This window comes from Oncorhynchus gorbuscha, linkage group LG14 (genome assembly GCF_021184085.1).
Source record: "Oncorhynchus gorbuscha isolate QuinsamMale2020 ecotype Even-year linkage group LG14, OgorEven_v1.0, whole genome shotgun sequence".
Lineage (NCBI taxonomy): Eukaryota > Metazoa > Chordata > Actinopteri > Salmoniformes > Salmonidae > Oncorhynchus > Oncorhynchus gorbuscha.
The window spans coordinates 56,575,754-56,601,723 of record NC_060186.1 but is presented as its reverse complement, the minus strand read 5'-3'; the positions used below and the strand labels follow the sequence as shown (position 1 = coordinate 56,601,723).

The following is a 25,970-nucleotide window of genomic DNA, read 5'->3' as shown; positions in this document are numbered from 1 at the left end:
TATAACGCAATATATTAGCATAATTGTATTGCCTCGACCACTTATAAGTAAAGTAGCGTTGTCTGCCGTTTGTTGCAAAGGCTATACAGAACAAGATAATATAATAGACAATAACTGCATTTTATTATATACATTTATTCTAGGCACTTTATTAAAGTCTCTATGATTAAAAGTATACCGTATTTATTTGTCTTGGGGAAAAAAACATTGGAAAAACAAACCTACTAATTGTTCTTGTTTGAAATCGTCGTCTAAAACGGTGGCCACTGAATAAATGCATCAAAACAGAATGTGTAATCCGCCCAGTTCATGTGCTCAGATTATTGGGTTCGTTCCAAGTAGCAGCGCACCACAGTTGAAGGGCGTGGTCACGTGACGTACCCTGAACCGCAGCCACGTCGCCAGGAGAATCAGGAAGCTTTCCATTCACTCCACTTCCTTGGTAGCTTCTTCTTGAACAACTGCAAGTAAGTGAAAGAAAAACAATTGATCAGTTTAGTAAGTATTTAGAAATGAATAGTATGTATTCTATTGATCGTTTAACAAGTAAATTACGCTGCACGTATGTCAGAGGAGCTCAATCATGTTTCTGCAGTAGCTAGCTGGTTGACATCAATGTTCAGCACAGACAACGTTACACCTTTGACCCGTAAATTATGTCCTAGTAGGGCATAGGTTTATGGTGGATTAACGACGAATGCATGATTAACATGTTTTCTCAGTCACCTCATTAAATTGACAGATCAAATATTGTAATAGTGTTTACAAAGGTGTATTGCTGTCGTCGTTATTATTGTAATGTGTTCAGAATGAATATCAGATCATGATGATTCTTTGGGATTCCTAACATGTTTAGCCCCTTGACGACTATAAACTACATGTTATGAAGGAGAGGAGCTGGAGAAAGGAACCAACTTCAGACTATCAGGACATTCCCTTTGTTTCCCTGTTATGTGTTTCAGGAATGGTCCAGTTTGAGGAAGTATCCCAGAAGTCTGCTGTCCACCCTAAACCTGTAGGGTTGGTCCTACAGTATGGTACTGCTGGGTTCCGCACCAACTCTAAGCAGTTAGACCATGTCATGTTCCGAATGGGTTTACTGGCCACACTCCGCTCCAAGAAGACTAAGGCCACCATCGGAGTCATGGTCACTGCGTCACACAACCCTGAGGTGAACAAAACATGAAGTGCATTCAGTAGCCTATTAATCATTCACTGTGTTTGTGTGGCTTCTCTTTAACTGATAGTCTCTGGTGTTTTATTCTGGTGTGCTCTCAGGGCCGATTTTCAGATATTATTAGAGGAAGGTTGTCTAGTATTGATTTGGTTTCAGGTAAACTATTGCTTTTCTGAATTACACAATATCCATGTTTCTCTCTCTCTCTCTCCCCCCCATTTACCTCACCCTCCATTTACCTATTCTTCTCATCATACCCCTTCTTTCTGTCTCTCCACCTCTCCCTTCCTATCCACTATATCACCCCCTCTCCAGGAGGATAACGGGGTGAAGCTGGTGGACCCCATGGGGGAGATGGTGACCCCTGCGTGGGAGGTCTATGCCACCCAGCTGGCCAACGCAGAGCAGGAGGAGCTACTCACCGCTCTGAAAGACGTCATAGAGAGAGAGGCCATCAGCATGGCCCAAGAGGCCAGCGTGTTCGTGGGCAAAGACACCAGGTACTGGGGTGTTTGCATTCTCTAGAAACTAAACTATAACCATGAATATCAATATAACGGGTGAGTTCCTTTTGCATCACCCGGTGTCCTGGGTGGGTGGAGATTTAACTTTAGGACCAATGGAATGGTCTTAAATATGTAAACTCTTTCCACATGTGGCACCGGGTGATGCAAATTAATGCAACCGTTCTGATTGGTCCCAGAAACCAATGGGTTGGGCCAGAACACACGTGGGTAAAGCGGCGTCTAAAAATGTGTCATTGGCTTTGATACTCTCATTGGTTAGATATGATCCAGTCACTGATGACTTTGCTTTGTACAACATTTTGACGTCACCACAAACAACTTCATAGATGGAATTCTCAGACTGAACTATGTAGCGAACATACAGCAGAGGAAGAATTCAATTTGAGTCGTCAGGCAACTCCGATATCTCCTTAGACGTTTAATCTGATTGGTTGTGTTACTTCAGGCCCAGTAGTGACAGCCTATCACAGGCAGTACTGGATGGAGTCCATGCCCTGGGAGGCCACAGTAAAGGTGCGTTAACTCTTAGGTTTCCTTAGCTGTCTATTATGTCAATCCTTCTGTCATTCTTATTCGACTACACCTTGGTGTGTGATTGATTATTGGTTATTATTTATTTTTTGTAAATGACTGATTGGTATCTTTCCCTGTCGATCAGACTATGGCTTGGTGACGACACCCCAGCTGCACTACATGGTATGCTGTCAGAACACCCAGGGTCGCTATGGTGAAGCCACTGTCAAAGGTTACTACCGGAAACTCTCCCAGGCTTTCATCCAGCTCACTAAGAACGTAAGACTACATCACCTCTCTGTCTGTTTGTAACACTATAATAACCTCCATTTAATAAGCATGACTATACATAAAACATTTGTATTCTATCATTTATAATCACATACACACATTTGTAAGCAGTTATAAGCATGTATATTATTTTATAAATCATGTATACACATTTTCAAGCAGTTAAATGATTGTTCATGAAAAATAATGTTACCCATTCCGCCCCCTCTCTCCAGGTGCCTAACCGTACAGATGATCAGAAGGCCCTGCTGGTGGACGGCGCTAATGGTATCGGGGCTCTGAAGGTGTGTGAGATGGAGACCTACCTGAAGAACGAGCTGCAGCTGTCCCTCTTCAACGACGGCTCCAGCGGGAAACTCAACCACCTGTGTGGAGCCGACTACGTCAAAGTACAGCAGAGAGCTCCCAAAGGTGCGACTGCAGACCAGCAGACCTCTCCTGGTCTCTTTTCTCTCCATGTGTGCCTCTCAATAGACCACAAATAGCATCCTCGCCCAGTTTCCAGTATTTTATTTGCATGGCATCTGTATTGCTGTGAAGAGATGGGGTAAGTCAAGTGAAAGCTATATGGAGAATATCCACTTGCCACTGTCACTTTACATTTCAGATCTGTATAGGGAAAGAACAAGAAACAAGGAGAGGAAGCTACTTAAGATGATTTACGTTAGTCATTTAGCAGACGGTCTTATCCAGAGCGACTTACATTAGCAAGTGCATACATGTTCATAGTTTTTTCTCAAACTGTCCCCCGTGGGTATTCAACCCACAACCCTGTATTTGCAAGCTCCATGCTCTACCAACTGAGCTACACAGGGACTGCTGTTATTGAGGTAGGGCTCACCTCTTGGTGTGTCCTAATGCACTGTGAGGCCGACACTGAACTTTGACTCATGAGTGTGTCTCAGACTACAGGTGACTGATAAACAGACCTGCTATGTCTCATTATGAAACGCAGGACAGTCAGGATTGTTATATTATAGTTTCCATGTTTGGCAACCAGAGGGAAGACATCTCAATGAGTTACATGTAATAAATACTGTAGGCCACAGCCAGACTCCTGAAGTGGATGGCTCTGACCCTTCTACTTCTCTATTTTTTCCTCTCTCTCTCTCTCTCTCTCTCTCTCTGTCGTCTCTCGCTCTCTCTAGGGGTGGAGATGACTGCTGGGGAGCGTTGCTGTTCCTATGATGGCGATGCTGATCGTATAGTTTATTACTACAGCGGCTCTGCAGGGAGATTCCATCTGCTAGATGGAGACAAGATTGCCACTCTCATCAGCACCTACCTCAAAGAACTGCTCACACAAGTATATGCACACACACTCACACACTTGTTATACTTACCTTGGATGCTTTAATCTCTGGTGGGCAGACTGCAGTAAACATAAGTGGTACCGTCGATCTGTCTCTATACTATGAGCACCGTTCGCTAACGAGCAGCAATAGTCCCGGGGCTTGGGTTTTTCATCACTGGTTATTTGGACAAATCACGATTTCGCAGGTGTTAGCATCTTTTGAAATTTGGAAGGGGAGGTGTCATTCGGCCCATAGCTTGCGAAGACAGAGGGTGGAGCTACTTGTTCCGGTTCTGCTCCTCGTTTAGCATTTCTTCATTGCTTCTGTATGGACTCAGAACTTAATCGAGCAGCTGACTAATTACGCAAGACATTAGTTCTGGGTTAACCAAGATGAATGATGCTTAAACACGCCCCTACATAACACACACGGACTCGGTACCATCCTCATTCAGAAGTGTGCACACACTAACCTGTGTTCCCCCTGTGTGTGTTTGGGTTTGTGCAGGCTGGTCTTGACCTGCAGATAGCCGTGGTGCAGACAGCGTACGCTAACGGCAGCTCTACACAATACCTGGAAGATACCATGAAGGTGTGGACACACACTCCTCAGTCTTTCCAACACACACATGCGATCAGTGCTGACCTCTCCTCCCTCTTCCCAGGTAATCGTGAGGTGTACCAAGACAGGAGTGAAACACCTTCACCATGCAGCCCAGGAGTTTGACATTGGTGTTTACTTTGAGGCTAACGGCCACGGGACTGTGAGTAAGCCACATACAAATACACACTCGCACTGAAAGCACGCAATCAATGGCCGCCCGTCTGACTATGGTTATGTTGTGGTCCCGTCTCAGGTTCTGTTCAGTAAAGCAGCAGAGGAGAAGATTCAGAAGCTAGCCCAGGACTCCAACACCAACGACGAGAGGAGGAGAGCTGCACTTCTACTGCAGAACACGGTCAACCTCATCAACCAGGTATGGCCACACATTGTCAGGTCAACACAGGATGTTTCTAAATATGCATAATACAGTACCACGGTCCGAGCACGGAAATTGGAGCATGCATCAGTCGGAGTCCAAATAAAAGCACGGAGGGCACTTCTTAGATGCGTAATCCGCTTGTGCACATTTCTAAGCATTATTATTTAACTAGGCAAGTCCGTTAAGAAAGATAACACAACCGCTGGTAGATATTATTTGGGCTGATGCAAGAGAAAATAAACTCTGACTTCTGAATGAAATATTGCCTATTCACATCTCATATGTTGCCTGACTACAGTATTTTATCTTGATATGTTAAAGGTCCAATGCAGCTGTTTTTATCTCAATATCAAATCATTTCTGGGTAACAATGACGTGCCTTACTGTGATTGTTTGTTTTTAACCATTTTCATTTAAAACAAACAGTTTCTTATCTAAGCAAATTCTCAAGATTTTTTTTTTCCGACTGTCTGGGAGTGGTCTGATTGGGGAGGGGAAAACTGACAGCTAGCTGTTATAGACGGCTTAGCTGAGAACGTCACAAAAAATGATGTGCATACTTCGATGGGGCGGCAGGTAGCCTAGTGGTTAGAGCGTTGGGCCAGTAACTGAAAGGTTGCTAGATTGAATCCCCGAGCTGACAAGGTAAAAATCTGTTGTTCTGCCCCTGAACAAGGCAGTTAACCCACTGTTCCTAGACCAGTTAACCCACTGTTCCTAGACCAGTTAACCCACTGTTCCTAGGCCGTCATTGTAAATGAAGAATTTGTTCTTGACTGACTTGCCTAGTTAAATTAAGGTAAAATACATTTTTTTTAAATGGGACAAAAGTCCATGTGTTGTTGTGATTCTGGATGACCAGATAGCTAGCAACAATGACAAGAAACTGCCATGTGGGAACGTAAGTGTTTTCTTGTTCTTGATACCTTGATTTGTTTTGAGGTGTTTTGACTGACGTCACCTCTATGCTAATATTTAAACAATTCACTTGCTAGCTAACCAACAACTGTAACAATGTATTTCATATAAAACAAGTGCTCATGTGCAATTTATTCAATAAACATTGGAGGCAAAATATAGTTTACATGTTGTCAACAATCTAAGCCAACCCTGTTGTTTTTGCCCCATATTTGCACACTTGTTGCTAAACAACCAACCCATCTATTGGCAGAGAGGTTTGGAATTGCCTTTATTATTGGTCCATTAACACATTTTCTGGTGATGTCACCAGGCAGGCCAAAACTCCATCCCACCAAAACAGGCTGAAATTTCAGTTCTTAAGGCTCACACACATCGTACCGAATGTGGCTCTAGCGTTGGTCTGCCGATCGTTCAGCACAACAGCGTTTTAGGGACCACCCGCTGTAGACGTCTGACTGTTGACATGTTTTTCACGTGAATAAACTTAATCTGGTTAGCTAGATTATTACTATTGACATATAGCTAGCTGATAGTTATAAAGTAAAACGTTTGCTTTGTGTATATCTTGTTTCATCTATTGGTGCCATTGTCCTGGCTGGAAGAAGGTGCAGTGAATGGGGGAGGGGCGGTGTGAGGTAATACAGTAGGGGAAGTGCGAGTGCTTCTCAAATGTAATGTTTCATGTATTCTCCACGCTCCCGTCCTCACAAGAACATACTCAAGAGAATGTCCTCTGAGAATGCACTCGGCACATGAGTGTGCAGCACTGTAATATGCATATTGCGAAACACCCACAGTCAACCATTTTAGCAATTCAGGGACTACACACAGTCATTGCAATGAAGGGTCAAATTCTGTGTGCATTATTTACATTTTTTTTCTCTCCCTCTCTCTGTAAGACTGTAGGAGATGCTATCTCTGACATGCTGCTGATTGAGGCTGTGTTAGCCATCAGAGGGATGACAGTACAACAATGGGATGCCATCTACACAGACCTGCCCAACAGACAGCTCAAAGTCAAGGTGTGTGTTTGTGTGTGTGCAGCACTCAGGGAGTTGCATCGTATGTTTCTATAAATGACTGTATATTAAAAGGAAACTAGTACATATGTTTTAACACAGTTCATCCCAGTGCCTCACAGTTGCAGTGTTGTTGTGCGGCCTATAGGTGGCAGACCGGCGGGTGATTGACACTACAGATGCAGAGAGGAGAACAGTGAGTCCAGCAGGTCTGCAGGAGGCCATAGACAGCCGGGTGAAGAAGTACAGACGGGCACGCTCCTTTGTCCGTCCCTCTGGCACAGAGGATGTGGTCCGAGTGTACGCCGAGGCAGACACACAGGTGGGACTGAGAGGCTGAGACATGGAGTGATAGTGAGCCACTCAATTCACCTTCCATGTTCACTCATTATGCCTTTAACTTTCTTTGCACTTTCTTTTTCTGTCTCTCACTGTCTGATGGTGGTGATGGTAATGTGTTTCTGTGTGTTTCAGGAGAGTGCCGATGCCCTGGCACATGAAGTTAGCCTGGCAGTGTACCGCCTCGCTGGAGGAGTAGGAGAGGAGCCTAAATCGTTATAAAACACACACACTATGCAATTTAAGTCTAATGAAAAATCCATTAATCTCCTGAAGATGGACCACACTTCCTGAATCCAGTCCCATTTTGTAGCCTTTTTATCAGGTGCCAAATCATTTTATACGGTATACTGCATTTAATACTGTATTATTGCTACTTTTCTATTAGTCTGGAAAATGTGATTGATTTCAGTAAATGTGAAGAGAGCATATGCTAAATAAGGTTAAATAAAATGTAACCCCCCTTCTTACCCAACCTTAATCCAGTCAATGTATTTGTTTTGTACTATTCCCATGTAATTATAAGTGTTTACATTACCGGTTATTATTGTCGATCAATTTAGCATTTCTGTTCATATCTGAGTAACTGCACTGCTATGAACAGATCTCAACTGGAAAGACTGTGCTGCTATGTAATTGTTCAACACCAAGAGTAAAGATATGAAAGTGAAACTGACATCAAACTTGTTCTGCATTTCTTTTTAGATCTTATCCTCACCCATACGTAGAATGTATGCACGCATGACTGTAAGTCGCTTTGGATAAAAGCGTCTGCTAAATGGCATATATTATTATTATTATTATAAAAACCCTCCAGTTACATGGAATAAATGGCATGCATTAGTACATAGACTTAATTGCCGTATTATTTAACAGAATAACCCAAATACAGGTATACTCTCTGAAATGACCACATCAAGAGAAAATATGGTAATTGCTTTTTTTGAGTGTTTTTTTTGTTGTTGTTGCTTATATAGAGAGATGGTTCTAAGACACAGGGAAGTTAAAGGCTAACAGAAAGGCAGTGTGAGGCTCAGAGAGTTTAGTGCAGCCAGAGACACACAGAAGAGGACCATAGGCGTCCTGATCCTGAAGACCATTATCCGAGGGGGTTGGTGTAGAATACATTTGTGGTTGGAAGCGCTAGGGCTTAGGTCTAAAGGGTCTTGGTCTAACATTCTAATCCTCGTCTGTGTCGTCAGCAGCTCCGGAGATGGAGATGGTGCATTCCTGTTTGTCACTCTCATACATGTCTTCTGTCTTAACTATTCTGAGATAAAAGGCCAGGACAAAAGTGTTTTGAAAATGATACTGGGTGACAAATATACAAATGTATACAAAAATGTACACAATTAGCATATTTTCAGATGACAAAAATGACCGGTATTTCATATTTTATCGATAGATCATAGGTTATGACCCAGGCTTGCCCTACCTGATGAGAAGAGTCTTCCGCTCAGTCATCTCCACTGACTGTTCCTCATAGCTCTCTGTTGATTTCACCTCCACTGCCCCGATAGGGGCCTCTTTGGTGTTTCCGTTATGTCCATTACTGGGGACTCTGCCCAGCACCATACCCATTCCCAGTGGCACTAACGGAGGCAGAGGCGGAGCAAGCACTCATGCTAGCACTGATGGCCATGCCCCCTCTTCCTCCACCCAGAGACATGCTCTGTGCCATGGTATTGAGACTGGTGTCCTGCCCTCGATCAGAGACCTGACAAATACACAACCACAGAGAAGCAATGACAAAACACACGTACACTTACTAACATCAAAAGAACAACCATATCAAAAGACATGCATTTCTGCCTTTCCTTGTCTTCTCTTTTAATCTCCTCCACAGATCTGACAAACCCAGGATAGGTGAAAGCAATATGGATGATTCCTACTGTGAATTTGCTTTCACCTGTCCACTTCTGTCTATTCAAGAAGGAGATAAGACGCGAGAAGAGCAGAAGCCTGTTTAGACTATTGGGGAAGGTGTGATGTCACCTGTAGGTGGTGATCTCATTCTCCAGGGCCATCTTGATGTTGAGCAGCTCCTGGTACTCCCTCAGCAGCAGAGATATCTTTTCCTTCATCACCTTCATCTCCAGCTTCAGCCCCTCAATACGCTCCTGTGGAAAACACACACAAGCTTTTAGGTCATAGGGATCCATCTCTAAGCGGCTGTTAGAGTCCATTTAAAAAAAACTCACTTGTTGCCCACTTTTAAAAGAGCTCTGACCTGTCGTGCTTCTTTCTACAGTAAAGATGTGTTGTGGGAGTTGCACTACTCACCAGATGTGTCTCTTCTCTCATGCGTCTCCCCACAGCATCACAAGTTGGCGAGGGGCTTGAGATCTGCACCTGATAGGAAGAGGAGGCGGCGAGGGGGCCCTCGAAGTGGCGGCAGTAAGAAGACATCCTTTCTGGGCTGCGACTCATGATGATTGCCTTTAAGTGTCTTCACCTTAACTCACCGCTGGAAACTAATCACAGACTTCGTTAGTAGATCAAAATAAAGGGTTGAATGAGTATACATTATTTATACAATGTGTTTTATTACACTGGGTTTAAAGAATGTTTACAGACAATAATAATCTAGACTAGCCTACTCTCCTAAATTAGTGGACCATTAGTGGATGGGTTGAATGAACTGCAAAATTAGCCCGCCTCACTTTCACCCCCCTCTTCACCTTCTTCGCTAATGGGACAACATTTTTGACGTCACTTGTAAGGTCATACGGGCTCTGAGGTGCTAAGTCCACTGCTGTGAAAGTTGTTTTCCATAATTTGACAGACACAATGTTGCGTCCTCTAACTATTTCTGTGTTAGGCTCATAGAAATATAATATATTTCCATTTTTAAGATACTTCGGTACAGTAGCAATATTATCTTTACTAGTTAATGTCATTGACGACAGGAGATGTGCCTTTCCCCACCATTTACTACCCCGGAACCTCTTCGCGGAACACAGGCATAGCAGGCCCAGTCACCGTCAGAACAGCATTGAGTGATGCCACTGCAAATTGATAAGCTGACAATTTTCTATTGGTTGTCACTAGTTACCACAGCCACAAAGTCAAAAGGCCCGCCTATTCGACCAATCAGATGAGGGAGTGTGATGACGCGTATGCCAGCGCAGAAGGCCCACCTATCCGACCAATCAAATGAGGAAGTGTGAAGACCCGTATTCCGGTTTGCGGGAAAATACTCGTTTTCGAAATGGCATGTCTTGAGTTTAAATTTGAGGGTCAAAATAGAGAGATCGACGGAGGAGGTGCAATGACGAAGTAGCGTAAGAATGGCGCTGTTAAAGTCAGAGATTAGTGTCCTGAGTATACACCTTCGTTGAGATGTAAAATGTTTTATTTAGACAAGTCAGTTGAGAACAAATTCTTATTTACAATGACGGCCTACCAAAGGCCTCCTGCGGGAACGCGGCTGGGATTTAAAAACAAATAGGACAAAACACACATCACGACAAGAGACAACAACATAGCATTTGGCGGCAACACAACATGACACCAACATGGTAGCAGCACAAAACATGGTATAAAGCTTTTTTGGGCAATTATGTGTACATGCCTACGTCTTCTAATTACGAAGTAATATTATTTGCAGGTCTTAATTCTATGTTGAGAACCTTGATGATCTTGAAATTGAGTCAGACTGCAGTTGTGCGGCTCGGGGCTCAATCTGTGGTGTGCTTTGCAGGGTGCTGTTAAGAGTGGTGATCAGAGGGATAGCGTTGAGTGTAGAGGTGGATCAAATGAAAGGGAATATTTCTAGTGTTTCTAACGCCCACCGTTTGGTGAGACGTGGACCCGGTGGCAATGGCGATTGATCTTTGACACCGAGTTTATTCCTGATAAGGTTACATTTACTATTCTGTGAGGGCCTATGCTCTGAACCCGCTTTGGTGCTCTAGGTTCCGAGGATTTGGACATGTTGCAGCAGAGTAGAAGGGAGATCCCACGAAGTGAGAAATGTGCTCATGCAAGGCATAGTCCGAGGGAGTGTACAGTTTGGATAGAGAAAGCACTGTGTGTCAACTGTGGGGGTGCCCATGCAACTGGGGATCTGAAGTGCACTGGGAGAGAGCGAGACTGGCTGAGATTGCCAGAGTTCAAGTGGGGCAGAAAGTGTCCTATGCTGATGCAGTGAAGAGAGTTGTGTATAGAGTAAGTCGACTGGGAGCCACCCAGTGAGTAGGCCTGAAGAGAGAGCCAATAACGTTAGATTTCATGCATTTATAGCCATGGTGATCAACTGCATTGCACTGATGGGGCAGAAATCACAGAAGACAGATGTGGTAGTTGCAGCAGCAGATAAATATTTGGGTGTGAGAGATTTTAGTGCAGAAAATCTACAGGGAGTTTTGAGAGAAGGGGTTCCATCCTCCCAGGAGTGTTGTTGGCTCGTTTAGGGCCCAAGTAGTGGGGTGTATAGGTGCAGGGTTAGTTGGTGGTGCAATTACATTTTTCCCATTCCCCTTTTCCTTTAATTTCTTTGTTTTGTCACAATGTGGAATGAAAAAAATGTGTTCGTTTCGATGCCATTTTAAAAACAATGCAGATATTGAAGTACACTTATTAGATGTAATAAATGTACCACTAGTCACTTTAAACAATGCCACTTTATATAATGTTTACATACACTACTCATCTCATATGTATATACTGTACTCAAAACCATCTACTGCATCGTGCCTATGCCGTTCGGCCATCGCTCATCCATATATATTTTTATGTACCCATTCTTAGTCATTCCTTTACACTTGTGTGTATACGGTAGTTGTTGTGAAATTCTTAGTTTACTTGTTATATATTACTGCATGGTCGGAACTAGACGCACAAGCATTTCGCTACACTCGCATTAACATCTGCTAACCATGTGTATGTGACAAATACAATTTGATTTGATTTTGACAAGTAACTATGAGTAAGGGCAAACATGATACGCTTGCAAGCTGAGTTTGATGAAGACATCTGATTACCACTTGCATTTAGAACGGTTGGTTTTAGAGTAATACATAGCCAAATCATTGATGGATCACTGGATAAAATAAATGGATCTCTCGTTTTCTCCTGCAAGCCGGTTCGCACCCTCGTCTGATTGGTCATTTCCCATTAACCATAAGCCGTCATCACACTCAGTCATCTGATTGGTAGGGTAGGCGGGCCTTCTGACTTTGTGGGTGTGGTACCTAGTGACACCCCCCATTTGGTCTTCGTTTGACAAATTTTTCAAGACAAATGAACAGAATTTAAAGTTGCGTTTTCTACCTCAACTATTAAGCCATGGCGGGGAACTTCTGGCAGAGCTCGCATTAGTAAGTGTTCTGGCCAAACGTGATGTATAAGGACTGTGCATGGCAAATAAACTCCTTTGTTTTGAGGACTAAGTAGTTGGCAAGCTTGCTAGCTTAGCCCGCTTCACAGTAGCTAGCTAACGTTAGCTAGCTAACAGCTAGCTAACGTTGTGTTCGCCCACTCTCATGTTAGGTAAATATTAGCGTAACGGATAAACATTTTCAATAGCTATCAATGCAATTCCAAGGGGTAATAAGCTACTTATGAATGCTAAGATTTCTTTCTTGAGCCAGCTAATTATTGTGCCTCTGTGACAGCCTAGCCACTGGTCGTCAAGGCATTTTGTGTTGATTCTTTCTGACGCACCGCTATCAGATTACCAATCTGCAGCGTTTTGTTATGATACTGTGTGTATGTGATCGCTCGTTGTGTAATTCATTGTCTCCTTTCTGTCATTAGTTTGCAGTGGGTCCTGGACAAACAGGACCTGATGAAGGAGCGTCAGAAGGATATGAAGTTTATGAATGAGGAGGAGTACTGGAAACTGCAGATCTTCTTTGCCAATGGTATCTAAAGAAGGCTATTTTAACTGTATTTCTTTTGATTCCACCTATTGTGATACATCAGTGTGGTGGGAACAGTTTTTTGTGATGGGAGAATTAGCCTACCGTTGGTACAATATCACATCACCCTGAGGTCTGGTCTTGTAGCACTCTGTTCAATAACCAGCAATGATCTTGTTTACATATCATCTTTTATATTCTAAATGATCTATTGTCTTTTATGGTTGCTTTTTGATATGTTTGACTTAATCTGTTCTAGTCATCCAGGCCCTGGGTGAACACCTGAAGCTCCGTCAGCAGGTCATCGCTACAGCAATCGTCTACTTCAAACGTTTCTATGCCAGGTGCTTATGCCATTTTCATGGCAAGAACACTATGTTCTATTCATTATGGAATTCTAAATGTCATTAGGGGAGCATCGGGCTCCTGAGAAAAAAATAATAAATCGGGCTCCTGAGTGGCGCAGCGTTCTAACATACGGCATCTCAGTGCTAGAGGCGTCAGTACAGACACCCTGGTTCGAATCCAGGCTGTATCACAACCGGCCGTGATTGAGAGTCCCGTAGGGCGGCGCACAATTGGCCCAGCATTGTCCGGGTTGGGCCGGTGTAGGCCGTCATTGTAAATAAGAATTTGATCTTAACTGACCTGCCTAGTTAAATAAAAAAATCAAACTTTTATAATAGCTCTTCCTAATATCTCCCTGTCTCTCTGTTTGCAGGTACTCCCTGAAGAGTATAGACCCGGTGCTCATGGCTCCTACATGCGTGTTCTTGGCTTCTAAAGTGGAGGTATATGGCCTGATTTCCCGTTCCACATTTCATAGTCTGTGGGAGTAGGGATGGGGTTAACTGCTGTGTAACATAATCTGTGTGGGAGTAGGGTTAACTGCTCTATAACATAACCCCAACGCTACTCCCACACAGATTAACTGCTCTATAACATAACCCCAACGCTACTCCCACACAGATTAACTGCTCTGTAACATAACCCCATCCCTACTCCCACACAGATTAACTGCTCTGTAACATAACCCCATCCCTACTCCCACACAGATTAACTGCTCTGTAACATAACCCCATCCCTACTCCCACACAGATTAACTGCTCTGTAACATAACCCCATCCCTACTCCCACACAGATTAACTGCTCTGTAACATAACCCCATCCCTACTCCCACACAGATTAACTGCTCTGTAACATAACCCCATCCCTACTCCCACACAGATTAACTGCTCTGTAACATAACCCCATCCCTACTCCCACACAGATGAACTGCTCTGTAACATAACCCCATCCCTACTCCCACACAGATGAACTGCTCTGTAACATAACCCCATCCCTACTCCCACACAGATGAACTGCTCTGTAACATAACCCCATCCCTACTCCCACACAGATGAACTGCTCTGTAACATAACCCCATCCCTACTCCCACACAGATTAACTGCTCTGCTCTGTAACATAACCCCATCCCTACTCCCACACAGATTATGTTACTGCTCTATGACAGCATCATCAAAGCCTCTGTCTCTTCCAGGAATTTGGTGTTGTTTCAAACACTCGTCTGATCTCTGCAGCTACGTCCGTGTGTAAGTCAGGAGACACGCTCAAGTGTTTCCATTTAGATATTAGCTTCTTTTGAAAATGACAAATACAGTAGTGCTGTGGTAGAAAGGCTACATTCATTCTGATGGGTTGTGTTCATGTGATTCCAAATCTAACAAGTGTTTTTTGTTTTGTGCAGTAAAAACCCGATTTTCCTATGCCTTCCCAAAGGAGTTCCCTTATAGAATGAACCATGTAAGTCTTACCTAACCTTACTATTCACTTAGGATGTGCTATATAAACAGTTCTTAGGTGTAATAATGTACTATTTATTATACAGTTATTAGATAGGATATCATTCATTGTTGGAGCTAGATGTTACGATCATGTTGCATGGTGGTGGGACCAATCTCTTACGCAACATACACTCACTATATTGTGGAATATTTATCCACCACTATGAGTCCATTACGGTGTGTGTTGTAGTTAGGTATCAGTATGTTGATGCCACATTCCACTAGCAATCACATGCCTATGGTGAAACTCCCATCGCTGTGGGAGGTGATTTTGACTGGTTGGTGGCGTGTGTCCTGGCCGGGGCACATTTCTCCCTGCGGTGCTAAGTGGAGAAGGTAAGGCAACACCGTTGGCAGCGCCAGTTATTTATCTACGGTCTTCAGAGTTACCAGAACCCCGTTGGAGCTGTCCTAACACCTTGCCTGTCCAAAAGCTGTGTAGACTATTATTGATTTGGTGTGGAGCGAGCGAGGAGATGATGGTGATTCACACTAGAGATTCAGTTAGCAGGATGCTGCTAGTACCAGATACTATTTCTCAAACTATAGAGGCCAATAGAGAGAAGGAGGGTTCTAAATTGTGACTATGAAACTGATATATTTACTAAACTTCATCTGCTTTCCTCATGACAGATATTAGAATGTGAGTTCTACCTACTGGAGCTCATGGTGAGTATAGAATGCTTTGTCTCACAATACACTCCATGCTGGATCATATCATCCATTTGTTGGATGGATGGATTTACTGATCTTGTGTGTTCCAGGACTGCTGTTTGATAGTGTACCACCCCTACAGACCCTTGCTGCAGTATGTGCAGGACATGGGGCAGGAGGACATGCTACTGCCGTTGGCCTGGTATGAGTTATTCTTTGTGGGAGCATGTGTTGATTTGATATGAACTGTTGGAACACTCATGGTTTCCCCTTTCTTCGTTCTAAAGGAGAATAGTGAATGACACGTATAGGACAGACCTCTGTCTACTCTACCCTCCCTTCATGATCGCTCTAGGTAAGACTCCCTATCAGACCACTCACCTTTACTACTGCTAGATATTCAGCTCAATAAAATATAGTTGAGGTGTTACACTAAATGTCTTCCTCCTGCATCCACAGCCTGTCTGCATGTTGCCTGTGTGGTGCAGCAGAAGGACGCCAGGCAATGGTTCGCTGAGCTCTCTGTAGACATGGAGAAGGTAAGGCAACACCATACAAATGGCTTATTTCAGAGGGGAAAGCTGATTGTATGTATGTATATAGATCCAGTTGCCTTAGGGATAATAGAGTACTGTGCGGTGACGTTTATTCCCTGCTCAGATTCTGGAGATCATCCGAGTCATCCTAAAGCTTTATGACCAGTGGAAGAACTTTGACGAAAGGAAGGAGATGGCTGTTGTGATCCACAAGATGCCTAAACCCAAGCCTCCTCCCAACAGGTACTGAGATCTTTCCTAACCCCACCTCAATGTCCTAGTTATTGGCTGTTTACATGACACATCCACTTCCTGCCTAAACTAACTGTTCCCCGTTTGTTTGTGTACCAGTGAGAATGACCAGAGCTCTAATGGGAACCAGAACAACTCCTACAGCCAGTCATAGGCAACGAGATGGTATCCATGGACAGGGTGCAGGGGGAAACTTATGTCGCACAATACCGTGGTGTGACATCAGAGACAAATCATATGTATTTCAACTGATAGAATAGCAGAAAAAACAGGGTACCAAAAAAGCCCAAACCCTCTTTTCTGATATGGTTATCCCAACCAGAAGACCAAGTCTGCACACGCTCAGTCCTCCTTTGCTCATACGATAACTCATCAGAGAGATGGCCACAGGAATGCTGGCATCAGTCAATCGGTGCCAGCAGTCATGTGTTGCCACGTTACTCTGTCTCTCAACAGTTAACTTTATGGACCTAAACAAAACTGCAAGAAACAGGAGGATGTAGGCAGGGATGGGGGGGACTTTGAGTTGTGATTATCCTGACATCCTTGAACTGTCTCAGGGATCAGTCATGTAATATGGAGCTCCCTGGGACCAGAGAACTTGACCATTAGTAGTGTGTGCGTGTTTGAGTTTCCCATTTTGATAGTTGCTTCATTCCTCAGGGATAATAGTAGTCCTTTATACTGGTATCTGTAAGATGATTGTACCCTGTACTGTTTTCGATGCGATCTGATAGGATGTAAGGCTGTTTGATTGTTACCCGATTGGATGTCCTGCTATCTGAGGTCTACATTGATTGGTTGCAGAGTTTAGCAGGTGAAGTCATGGGCGAGAATGTAATTTCCAGGGGTGCACACTAGATTCAGATGTCTTCATTTACTGTTATATCTCCTGCCCAGCCCATCTCCAACCTTTGCAAATAGCCTTACGCATATCTTTATTCCTTTTATGTTAATCTTTTGTGTTTCGCTTGATGAGCAAATTTGCATGGGTAGAAATCATGAACTGTATTAGCTAAGTCTGCTTCAAGTAAAAGTGCTCAAATGTGTTTACTATCATGATTAAAAAAACTAAAAAAAACATTGTCTAAGGACCACATTTATTTGTTTTTGGTGGGGAGGGAAGGTTGTATTTTAGCCTTGTTTTTTTATTGCATATTGAATCAGTCTTACATTTGCCAGGTCCAGTGTTACTTATTGTCTGCACCTGCTGTCTATTACATCAAATTTAAGTGTCACAATACCTTTGTGCATATTTACTTGTGGATATTGATATATTGTCTGTGCCGTAAATAATACAGTGGGAGTGGTTAGTGTTTGGGGTTGAGTTTCTCTTGTGTTATGTCTGTCCAGAACCAGGTGCTTGAATGCCTTACAAAATAAAGCTGCTTGTCAAGGGACTTCAGAGCACAACTGTGTCCTATTGCATGGAAGTGTAATGTTTTGGGGGGGTGTTCATTCTAATTAGTCCCCTCTCTTTGGGGGCATCCCCATAGTAAATTCCTATATTTTGCTTCATATACCCGATGTGAAAAGAAAGTCAAGATGAAGTCAGACGTGGTGGTCATCCTCCATATTACTTTCACTTACTGGCTGTTTGCAAAGCATTTACAGATGGAGAGAAATAATTTGAGGAAGACAGTTTTGAGATGATTGAGAGTTTAGGTTGGACTTGATTGAAATGTTTAATGGTCTGGAAGTTTCTATCACACTGCACTGAACATCTTGCATAAAAAATGTCAGTCTGCCAAAGTCACAGGCTACACCACCATTCTGAGGAAATAGGTATGTGGCTGTAGTGCGACATCTAGTGGTAAGCAGATGTAATGCAGATTAGTTACATATAAATGCTTGCAAAACAGACCTGTCCATTATACTGGGACTACTGGGGAAAAAAAAAAAGTAGCTTCGACAACTGCATTGACATTGGTAGGAAATGTAGTATAGTCCAACTTATTGCATAAACAGTCATTGTTGTTGGAGCAACATGGTGTATTTATTGATGTGTTTGCCCTCCGCCTCTAGGAGCTGGTACACAAAGGTACAGCCTTCGTGACGTCACTCCTCATCCGCGGCAGAGTGAGAGAGCCGCGGCGATCCGCTGCGGAGGATGCCTACCCCGCTGCGGGGATAACCGCCAGGCGAGATGGCCGTTACTTTTTTCCTCGTCACATCCCGCACCGCGACGACCCCTCGGCACCCATGAAGCCCCCGTTGATGAAGCCAAAACCGGCCAAAGCAAGGCGGAAAGAGGCCACTGAGCGAGAGAATGTACTGGCGCGTCGGGTTCGCCTGGACGCGCTCGTGTGTGGTTGATCTTGGCCGGAACCAGAGCTCCTTCGGCCTGGGCGGCTCCGATGAGCAGCTCTCGTTTTATGGGTACATCATCGCCTACCCTCTGCAGGACTACGGCGGGATCATGTCGGCCCTTGGGTCGGACTCGTGGTGGCGGAAAACGTTTTATCTTGCCGGGGGCGCTCTGCTCGCCACCGCTGCCTATCTATTGCACGAGCTGCTCGCCATCAGGTAGGCCTACCAAAAAACAGAGCCATGTCAATAACACTGTAGATGCAGAACACGCTTTTCTACAGTCAATTACTCGTGGCATTGATATCAATATGAATGGTTGCCGTAGTGCCTGGGCATTATTTAGGAACATCACATGTCTATATTATTGTTGTATTTTCAATATATGATATTACTTAATCTGGGCGAGTTGAGCGCTGCATGAGCGGAATCGGTTGATAATAAGGATTCGTGAGTGGGTGGATTGTGATGGTGATGTAACCGCCCTCTTGAATGAGATTCCATGTTCAGTCTCGTTATGGAAGAAAAAAAAGCGTTTTGCGGGCGTTATGGCTCTTCGTATTCTAGTGATGTGCCTATTAGACGCATGTTATTAGCGATTGTTCATTGTAATTACAATAATAATAAGATCATGTTTATTGCTGCAAAGGTTGTCTTCCAGTTATTTACAATTTCTCAAGGGCATGGTATGATAGTGCATGTGTGATATTAGTTATCTGGCTTTACCCAAGGCAAAGATGTCTCATCGTTGTCTGTCTCTTGCAGTAGAAAAACACTGCGGTTGTGATAAAATGACCTTTACTAACCTCACACGTGAGATAATTATTAAGAGAGAAGCCAGGCCCAAATAGACAAGAGCAAACAGAAATTGGCGATCTGTTATGAACTGCAGGTTCGCCGTAGAATCCCTAGATTGTTGCTGTAATAACGTATTGACTTTGGTCGCTGCTGTCCTTACAAAACATATCGGGTTACCTGCAGCAACAATCGCTTAAGGCCTACTCAGCAATGACGTGGCGTTTGTTTTTGTTCAGCCTGTGCTCTTTCATTCTTTAAAAAAACTGTCATGAAGATCCATTCTACATCGATCTCTAATTAGTTACTCTGTAATTTACTCTTCCTGTATGTCATTATACCGAAGCAATTTGCACTATAGATAATGGGATCAAAACGCTTTTTTGTTGTTGTTGGCATGTGGGCATTTCAACACCACAGCTCCTCGGAATTTCAGCAATGACGTTGCCCTCGCGTTTAAGCACCTTTATGAAGTTAACAACTTCCTCACATAGCGACTTAATTTCTGACCACGTTGGTTAGTACAAACGTGTAATATTATCTGCTACAGTGGCCATGTTAATGTATTGCAATATTTCATCCGGTTGTGTCCTAATTGTTTTGACATTGTAGTGTCCCGTTGGCAATGGGCGCCCTTGCCCGAAGCGAGCTTCAGCCTGGGTCTTGTGCAATGCTCTCTGTGCTAGATAGCTGTAAAACGTGACACACTATTTCACATGGGATTGATGCATAAGATCTAAGAATATATATATATATATATTACAATTTGATCATTTAATTTCCACTTATCCAATATAAGGATGGACATGCATGAGGAGTGCCTTACATGAGGATGGCCTTACTACATCAGTTGATGGTTTGTTTCCCACACACAATTCATGCATATAATTATGCCCTAACTGTAAGTTGCTTTGAATAAAATGTCTAAAGAGGAGTAATTAGAATGTGGAGCTCACACTGCCTTGTCCTGGCTGGTCCATAGGAAAGAACAGGAGCTGAACTCTAAAGATGCCATCATCCTTCACCAGTTCTCCAGGCCAAAGAGCGGAGTCCCTTCTCTCTCCCCCTTCTGCCTCAAGATAGAAACCTACCTACGCATGGTAGACCTGCCCTACCAGGTGTGTGTGTGTGTGAGAGATGTTTGGGTTGGTGCGTGTTTGAATTAGTGATTTTGATGTAATGGTTGTGTAATTTTCTATTGAAGAGGAATTGACCATTGGAATTCCTTCTCTCTTTCTCTCTCTCTTGCTCTCACTCTACTGCAGAACTACTTTGATGGGAAGCTTTCTCCCCAGGGGAAGATGCCATGGATAGAGTACAACCAGGAGCAGGTGTCTGGTACAGAGTTCATCATCGACTTCCTGGAGGAGAAGCTGGGCGTGAGCCTCAACAAGAACCTCAGTTCCCAGGAGAAGGCTGTGTCCCGGGCTGTCACGAAGATGGTGGAGGAACACTTCTACTGGTGAGACACTTCCAGACACTGCCGAAGGACATTCACTAGATACTGGGAAAGGATATATGATACACTGGTGAATGTGATTGTGTCCCAAACCATAACATCTAATCCGTCCCTTGAATGAAACACTGAAACCCTGGTGTTGCATGCTCCAACCAACTGTGCTGTCGGGAGCACACGTTATATCAGAAACTAGATTTGAGATACTGTGGTCTAGGGCTCCCCCACTGGAGAATTTGGCCATTTTATTATCCCTCCCTCCAAGAGTCCAGATCCCCAAAAAACTACGTGTTTAAAAAAAAAAATAATAATTGTTGGATATAAAAGACTGAAAAAACACAAGCAAATCAGCTCCAAGTGATTTTAATTTTGGAAATCTGTTCCAGAAATCTCAAGTATGATAGAGAGATATACTGTATGTGATCGTATACAAATAAAAGCAAGGTTTGAAACGATAATGTTTTATTCAAATATTATATCTGTTTGGACTTCTTGTTGTCAATTTGTAGTCTACAAATGATTTGTAATTATGTTCTGGCCCCTTGGCCATCCGCTCAAGAAAAAATTGTCCCGCTGCTGAATCTAGTTGATGATCCCTGCTGAAGGTCAAATGAAAATCTCTGCTGGTCTGTATGTGATGACAGGACCATAGCGTACTGTCAGTGGGTGGACAACCTGGAGGAGACACAGAAGATGCTGGCGGTGAGCGGGCCGCTGAGTGACCTACTCAAGTGGATCCTGAGTCACCTGACCGGCGGCATCGTGAAGAGAGAGATGTACGGCCACGGGATTGGACGGTTCACTAAGGAGGAGGTCTACACTCTGATGGAGAAAGACATGCGGACGCTGGCCACCCTGCTCGGTATGTAGAGTGCACTGTAGATAATCATTAAGATCACACTTAGTCCTAAAGATCATCATCCCGTCTCATTTCACAAGGTACAATCTGCAGCCTTAGAAGCACGCTTAATTTCATATCTAGGCCAGGCTTAAAGCCAGCTGTAGGTTCCTTTGTTGTTTTATAGATTATTCAGGTATCAGAGGAGGCTGGTGAGAGGAGCTATAGGAGGACAGGCTCATTGTAAAGATGGAATGGTAATCAAACATATGGAAACCACAGGTTTGACTCTGTTCAATGTATTCCACTCCAGCCATTACAATGAGTCCATCCTACTAAAGCTCCTCCCACCAGCCTCCTCTTTCGGGTATATAGTACTATGACCAGTTTCAAGTGCTAGATGGAACAGCCTTGTACAACTTTGACCTCTTCTGGTGAAAGATGGATACTACACCATATGGACTAATTTCGGGTACACATTTTACCCCATCGCTCTTGTTTCCATACAGCATTCTTTTCGCTCATTGATTCTTGATGTGTTTCTCTGGGTAGGTGATAAGAAGTACCTGATGGGTCCTAAGCTGTCCATGGTGGATGCCACTGTGTTCAGCCATCTAGCCCCTGCTATGTGGACCCTGCCGGGCACACGGCCAGAGCAACTCATCAAAGGTGAGCTAACCACCAACCACATTGCCTGTCATGGTTAACATCACTCCCCAGAAAGAACATCCCAGGCAACATGTTTTTTAAATGTGTTTTTATCTAGTTACAGCGATGAGGAAGAAACCTTGAGAGAAATCAGACTCTAGAAGAGACTCCATCTTTAATTATTAAAATAAATATTTTTGACCCATTCTCATCTGATCTTGTTGACCTTTGCCTCTGTGTTAACCTTTGACCCACCCTGTCCCCTCCAGGCGAGCTGATCAACCTGGCCATGTACTGTGAGAGGATCCGCCGGCGCTTCTGGCCCGAGTGGTTCGTTGATCTGGAGGACTTCTGTTACGATGACACCACAGAGGACGATGACTCCCTGTCCAAACTCCAAGACCTGGGGCTGTATTCCCGCACAGACACCTTCCAGGATGAGGCCAGTCCTCCTCACACACACACACACACACACACAATCTCCCCAGACAGTGACCGCACAGGCCACTCGCTCTACGACTCGGACATGGACACGGAGTGCTCCGAGATGGAGCAGCTCAAGTGTTGACCGCCATATGACTCACACACAACACACACACTCCGCCCCCATACAGTGCCCTCTCCCTGTTGAGGAGGGAATAACTACTGGGGAGCATTTCTATTGCCAGTGGCTGTTGTTGCCTGTGCTAATGAGGGATGGTAATCAGAGCTTCTACACACAATGTGATAGAGGAACAAAAGACTGAATATTGAGATAAAGGAATAGCAAGATAGAGAAAATAAGGGTAATATAGCAATAGAGAAAGAGCCCAAGAGGGATAGAGAGAGGAAAAGATCAACCTGGAAGAGATAAAAGGGAAAGAGAGAAGGATGGAGAACAGAGTTGCAAAAGAAAGATCAGGAATTAATGACGCAATCACTGAGAAACTCCTTCACCTGGGTGATGTCAACACCTGTCGCCCAGTTTCCTGTTGTCGAGTTGCTCTTCCCACGGCAACCGTGTGTGTTTGACATACTGACCCCTGACTTGCATCCTTGCAAAATATGAGTCATTATCTTGATATTATATATGATATGTGGGGAACTGTTCAGGCAAGATGTGAATGAGTACAGTTCAATATGAGTATAAATAGTATAGATAGCCTGCAAAATATATATTATCCCAATGTCCTATAATGTAAATACTCTGTGTGGTTCTTCTGTACAACCTCTCAGTGCTTGTTTGATATGACCAAACTTCCTGGTGACTTTCAACTAACCCCTTGTGCTGGTCTGGGTTTTAGGAATTCTAATGCATCTATTTCTACCCAGATGACTGACACTTTGCATCTGCAGTCAGGTCTTAACCCATCATTGAGTATTTCGTAGGTCCTTTGTAGAATGGTCATTGATGTTGAGGGCGAGTTTCAGATGCTGTGGATTGAGGGGACATCTCAATAATCTAAAGTGGATTCATCTCAATAATCTAAAGTGGCTTCCTTTCCTCATCTCCTCTCCTTCATCTGCACAGATCTGAAAACTTTGGATAGGTGAAAGCAATATGGTAGATGATTACTGGAACTTTATTTCACTTGTCCAATTCTTTCACATCAGATGAAGAAGAGGAGGAGAGGCGGCTACATGAGATCTTTAGTTGTGTGTATGTACATTCAGCCATTGAGAGCGGATGAAATAACCATGTAGAAATAGACTAAATAGACTAGATATACTTGGAGGTGCATGGCTAATAGGTGCCAATGAAAATCACACTACCCTGCTGGTTATCTGTTATCTACGTTTCTACGCTTCCCTGTTTTAATGTTTATTGTTATGCAGTGTGTGTGTGTGTGTGCCTCAGGCCAGAGAAAGCGAACAAAGATGCAATATATTGAAATAACTATTAGGCCTTTGCCCAGCCTCTCTGTTCTCATCAAATACATGGCGTGTCTACTCCCCTTTTAGAATTAATTGATTCTAGAAATAGAAGGAATAGAATGGCCATTGTTACTTATAGCATCAATTCACTCTGTGCTATGCATGAAACAACTACTATAATCCACAGTGTTGATTGCCAGTCTTATTTAATAGTAGGCTACAGTATGTGGAATAGTGAAACCGTTTACTCTAATCTTTCTATTTCTAGTGCATTGCTGATGTATGATGGTGAGATGTGGACATTACAAGTGTTTGTCATTCAGCGGACACTTCTGGGTCCTGTGTGTGCGTGTAACAGAGGGTGTAGAATTCTGTCCATATGGTGCATCAATGAGTCATCGTACCTTGTGAGTTGATTTTGAGGCATACACCATTTATTCATGCTGGGTGCTAACAGCTGACCCTATACAGATACAGACACAGATACAGCCAGATACAGATGCATACAGATACATACAGACACATATACATACAGACAGATACCGACACAGATGCAGACACGTACAGACACTGATACAGACGCAGATACACATACAGACACAGATACAGATACCGACACAGATACAGACACATACAGACATAGATATACATAGAGACACAGATACAGACACGGATACAGACACAGATACAGACACAGATATAGATACAGACACGGATACAGACACAGACACAGATATAGATACAGACACAGATATAGATACAGACACAGATATAGATACAGACACAGATATAGATACACAGATATAGACACAGACACAGACACAGATACAGACACAGACACAGATATAGATACAGACAGACACAGATATAGACACAGATATAGACACAGATATAGACACAGATATAGACACAGATATAGACATAGATATAGATACAGAGACAGAGACAGATATACATAGAGACACAGATACAGACACAGATATAGATACAGACATATATATAGATACAGACACAGACACAGATATAGATAGACACAGATATAGATAGACACAGACACAGATATAGATACAGACACAGATATATATACAGATACAGACACCAATATAGATACAGACACATATATAGATACAGACACAGATATAGATACAGATACAGACACAGATATATATACAGATACAGACACAGATATAGATACAGATATAGATACAGACACAGATATAGATACAGATACAGCTACATTTGCCACAGTAGAACACACAGAGACAGATATACATAGAGACACAGATACAGACACAGATACAGCTACATGGCCACAGTAGAACACACAGAGACAGGACGGTTGCAGCAGAGAATAGTAATGAATGAGTAGTGAAGTATTGGGTTCTCTTCAGGGCAGGTGTAGACGTTAGTATGGAAACGATGATGATTGTAATGGTTATGATGGTGATGTTTATGATGATACGATGACGATCCTCTGCAGACCTTATTAAGAAGTTTACTCTCCTGACCACATCTTACTACAAAACAGAGTCCTCCATGCGGGGTAAAAGAGTGTGAATGTACACAGTGATACATAAGCCTTTGTGTGTAGACGATGCATCAGTCTGTCACTGTCTGTGCCCCTATACCCTGCCTGCATGTTTCTTGCCTTCACTTATACGAGCCATGTGAGAGACACAGCCTTATGGATTTACTGTAAGGCCTTGGTGTTTTAAGCCAGTGAAAGCATATCATGTATGTATTTTATATGTACATGATTTATTTTCTATTTATTTGTTTTCTAATGATTTGTTTTCTATTTGTTTTGTGTATTCATGTTTATTGATTCTGTTGGTTTACATTTGGGGGTGATGTTATA

The 25,970-nt window shown here is 43.3% G+C and overlaps 3 protein-coding genes across 4 annotated transcripts; all 3 read left to right on the top strand.

Annotated features, from left to right (window-relative positions):
* Positions 1-311: 311 nt before the first annotated feature.
* On the top strand, positions 312-7,740 carry pgm3 (phosphoglucomutase 3). The gene is made up of 13 exons (XM_046298591.1): positions 312-467; positions 963-1,171; positions 1,493-1,677; positions 2,150-2,217; positions 2,363-2,496; positions 2,724-2,919; positions 3,657-3,814; positions 4,311-4,394; positions 4,468-4,566; positions 4,660-4,779; positions 6,606-6,728; positions 6,874-7,047; positions 7,200-7,740. Exons 2-13 carry the CDS (start codon positions 965-967, stop codon positions 7,284-7,286), a joined length of 1,635 nt encoding a protein of 544 aa, XP_046154547.1. The 5' UTR covers positions 312-467; positions 963-964; the 3' UTR covers positions 7,287-7,740.
* A 2,546-nt stretch (positions 7,741-10,286) lies between these two features.
* Positions 10,287-17,635, top strand: LOC123995176 (cyclin-C). 2 transcript variants are annotated; one of them, XM_046298590.1, is made up of 12 exons: positions 10,287-10,603; positions 12,825-12,931; positions 13,188-13,272; positions 13,650-13,719; positions 14,469-14,520; positions 14,676-14,731; positions 15,406-15,441; positions 15,537-15,628; positions 15,714-15,781; positions 15,886-15,965; positions 16,087-16,205; positions 16,314-17,635. In XM_046298590.1, the coding sequence occupies exons 2-12, from the start codon at positions 12,856-12,858 to the stop codon at positions 16,366-16,368; spliced, it is 789 nt and encodes a 262-aa protein (XP_046154546.1). In that variant the 5' UTR covers positions 10,287-10,603; positions 12,825-12,855; the 3' UTR covers positions 16,369-17,635. The 2 variants fall into 2 exon arrangements, with proteins under 2 accessions (XP_046154546.1, XP_046154545.1); XM_046298589.1 differs by lacking the exon at positions 10,287-10,603 and adding an exon at positions 12,229-12,385.
* A 591-nt stretch (positions 17,636-18,226) lies between these two features.
* Positions 18,227-24,701, top strand: LOC123995678 (failed axon connections homolog). Its single transcript, XM_046299337.1, has 6 exons — positions 18,227-18,740; positions 20,299-20,434; positions 20,582-20,778; positions 21,417-21,634; positions 22,163-22,279; positions 22,528-24,701. The coding sequence occupies exons 1-6, from the start codon at positions 18,484-18,486 to the stop codon at positions 22,824-22,826; spliced, it is 1,224 nt and encodes a 407-aa protein (XP_046155293.1). The 5' UTR covers positions 18,227-18,483; the 3' UTR covers positions 22,827-24,701.
* Positions 24,702-25,970: the final 1,269 nt, after the last annotated feature.

Coding starts and splice junctions, on each gene's coding strand:
- pgm3 (XM_046298591.1), top strand. CDS start 965: ATGGTCCAGTTTGAGGAAGTATCCCAGAAGTCTGCTGTCCACCCTAAA. Junction 2,497..2,723: donor TCATCCAGCTCACTAAGAAC/GTAAGACTACAT, acceptor CCCTCTCTCCAG/GTGCCTAACCGTACAGATGA. Junction 6,729..6,873: donor ACAGACAGCTCAAAGTCAAG/GTGTGTGTTTGT, acceptor TGCGGCCTATAG/GTGGCAGACCGGCGGGTGAT.
- LOC123995176 (XM_046298589.1), top strand. CDS start 12,354: ATGGCGGGGAACTTCTGGCAGAGCTCGCATTA. Junction 14,732..15,405: donor TCCCTTATAGAATGAACCAT/GTAAGTCTTACC, acceptor TCCTCATGACAG/ATATTAGAATGTGAGTTCTA. Junction 15,442..15,536: donor TCTACCTACTGGAGCTCATG/GTGAGTATAGAA, acceptor TGTGTGTTCCAG/GACTGCTGTTTGATAGTGTA.
- LOC123995678 (XM_046299337.1), top strand. CDS start 18,484: ATGTACTGGCGCGTCGGGTTCGCCTGGACGCGCTCGTGTGTGGTTGAT. Junction 18,741..20,298: donor CACGAGCTGCTCGCCATCAG/GTAGGCCTACCA, acceptor GCTGGTCCATAG/GAAAGAACAGGAGCTGAACT. Junction 22,280..22,527: donor GCCAGAGCAACTCATCAAAG/GTGAGCTAACCA, acceptor TGTCCCCTCCAG/GCGAGCTGATCAACCTGGCC.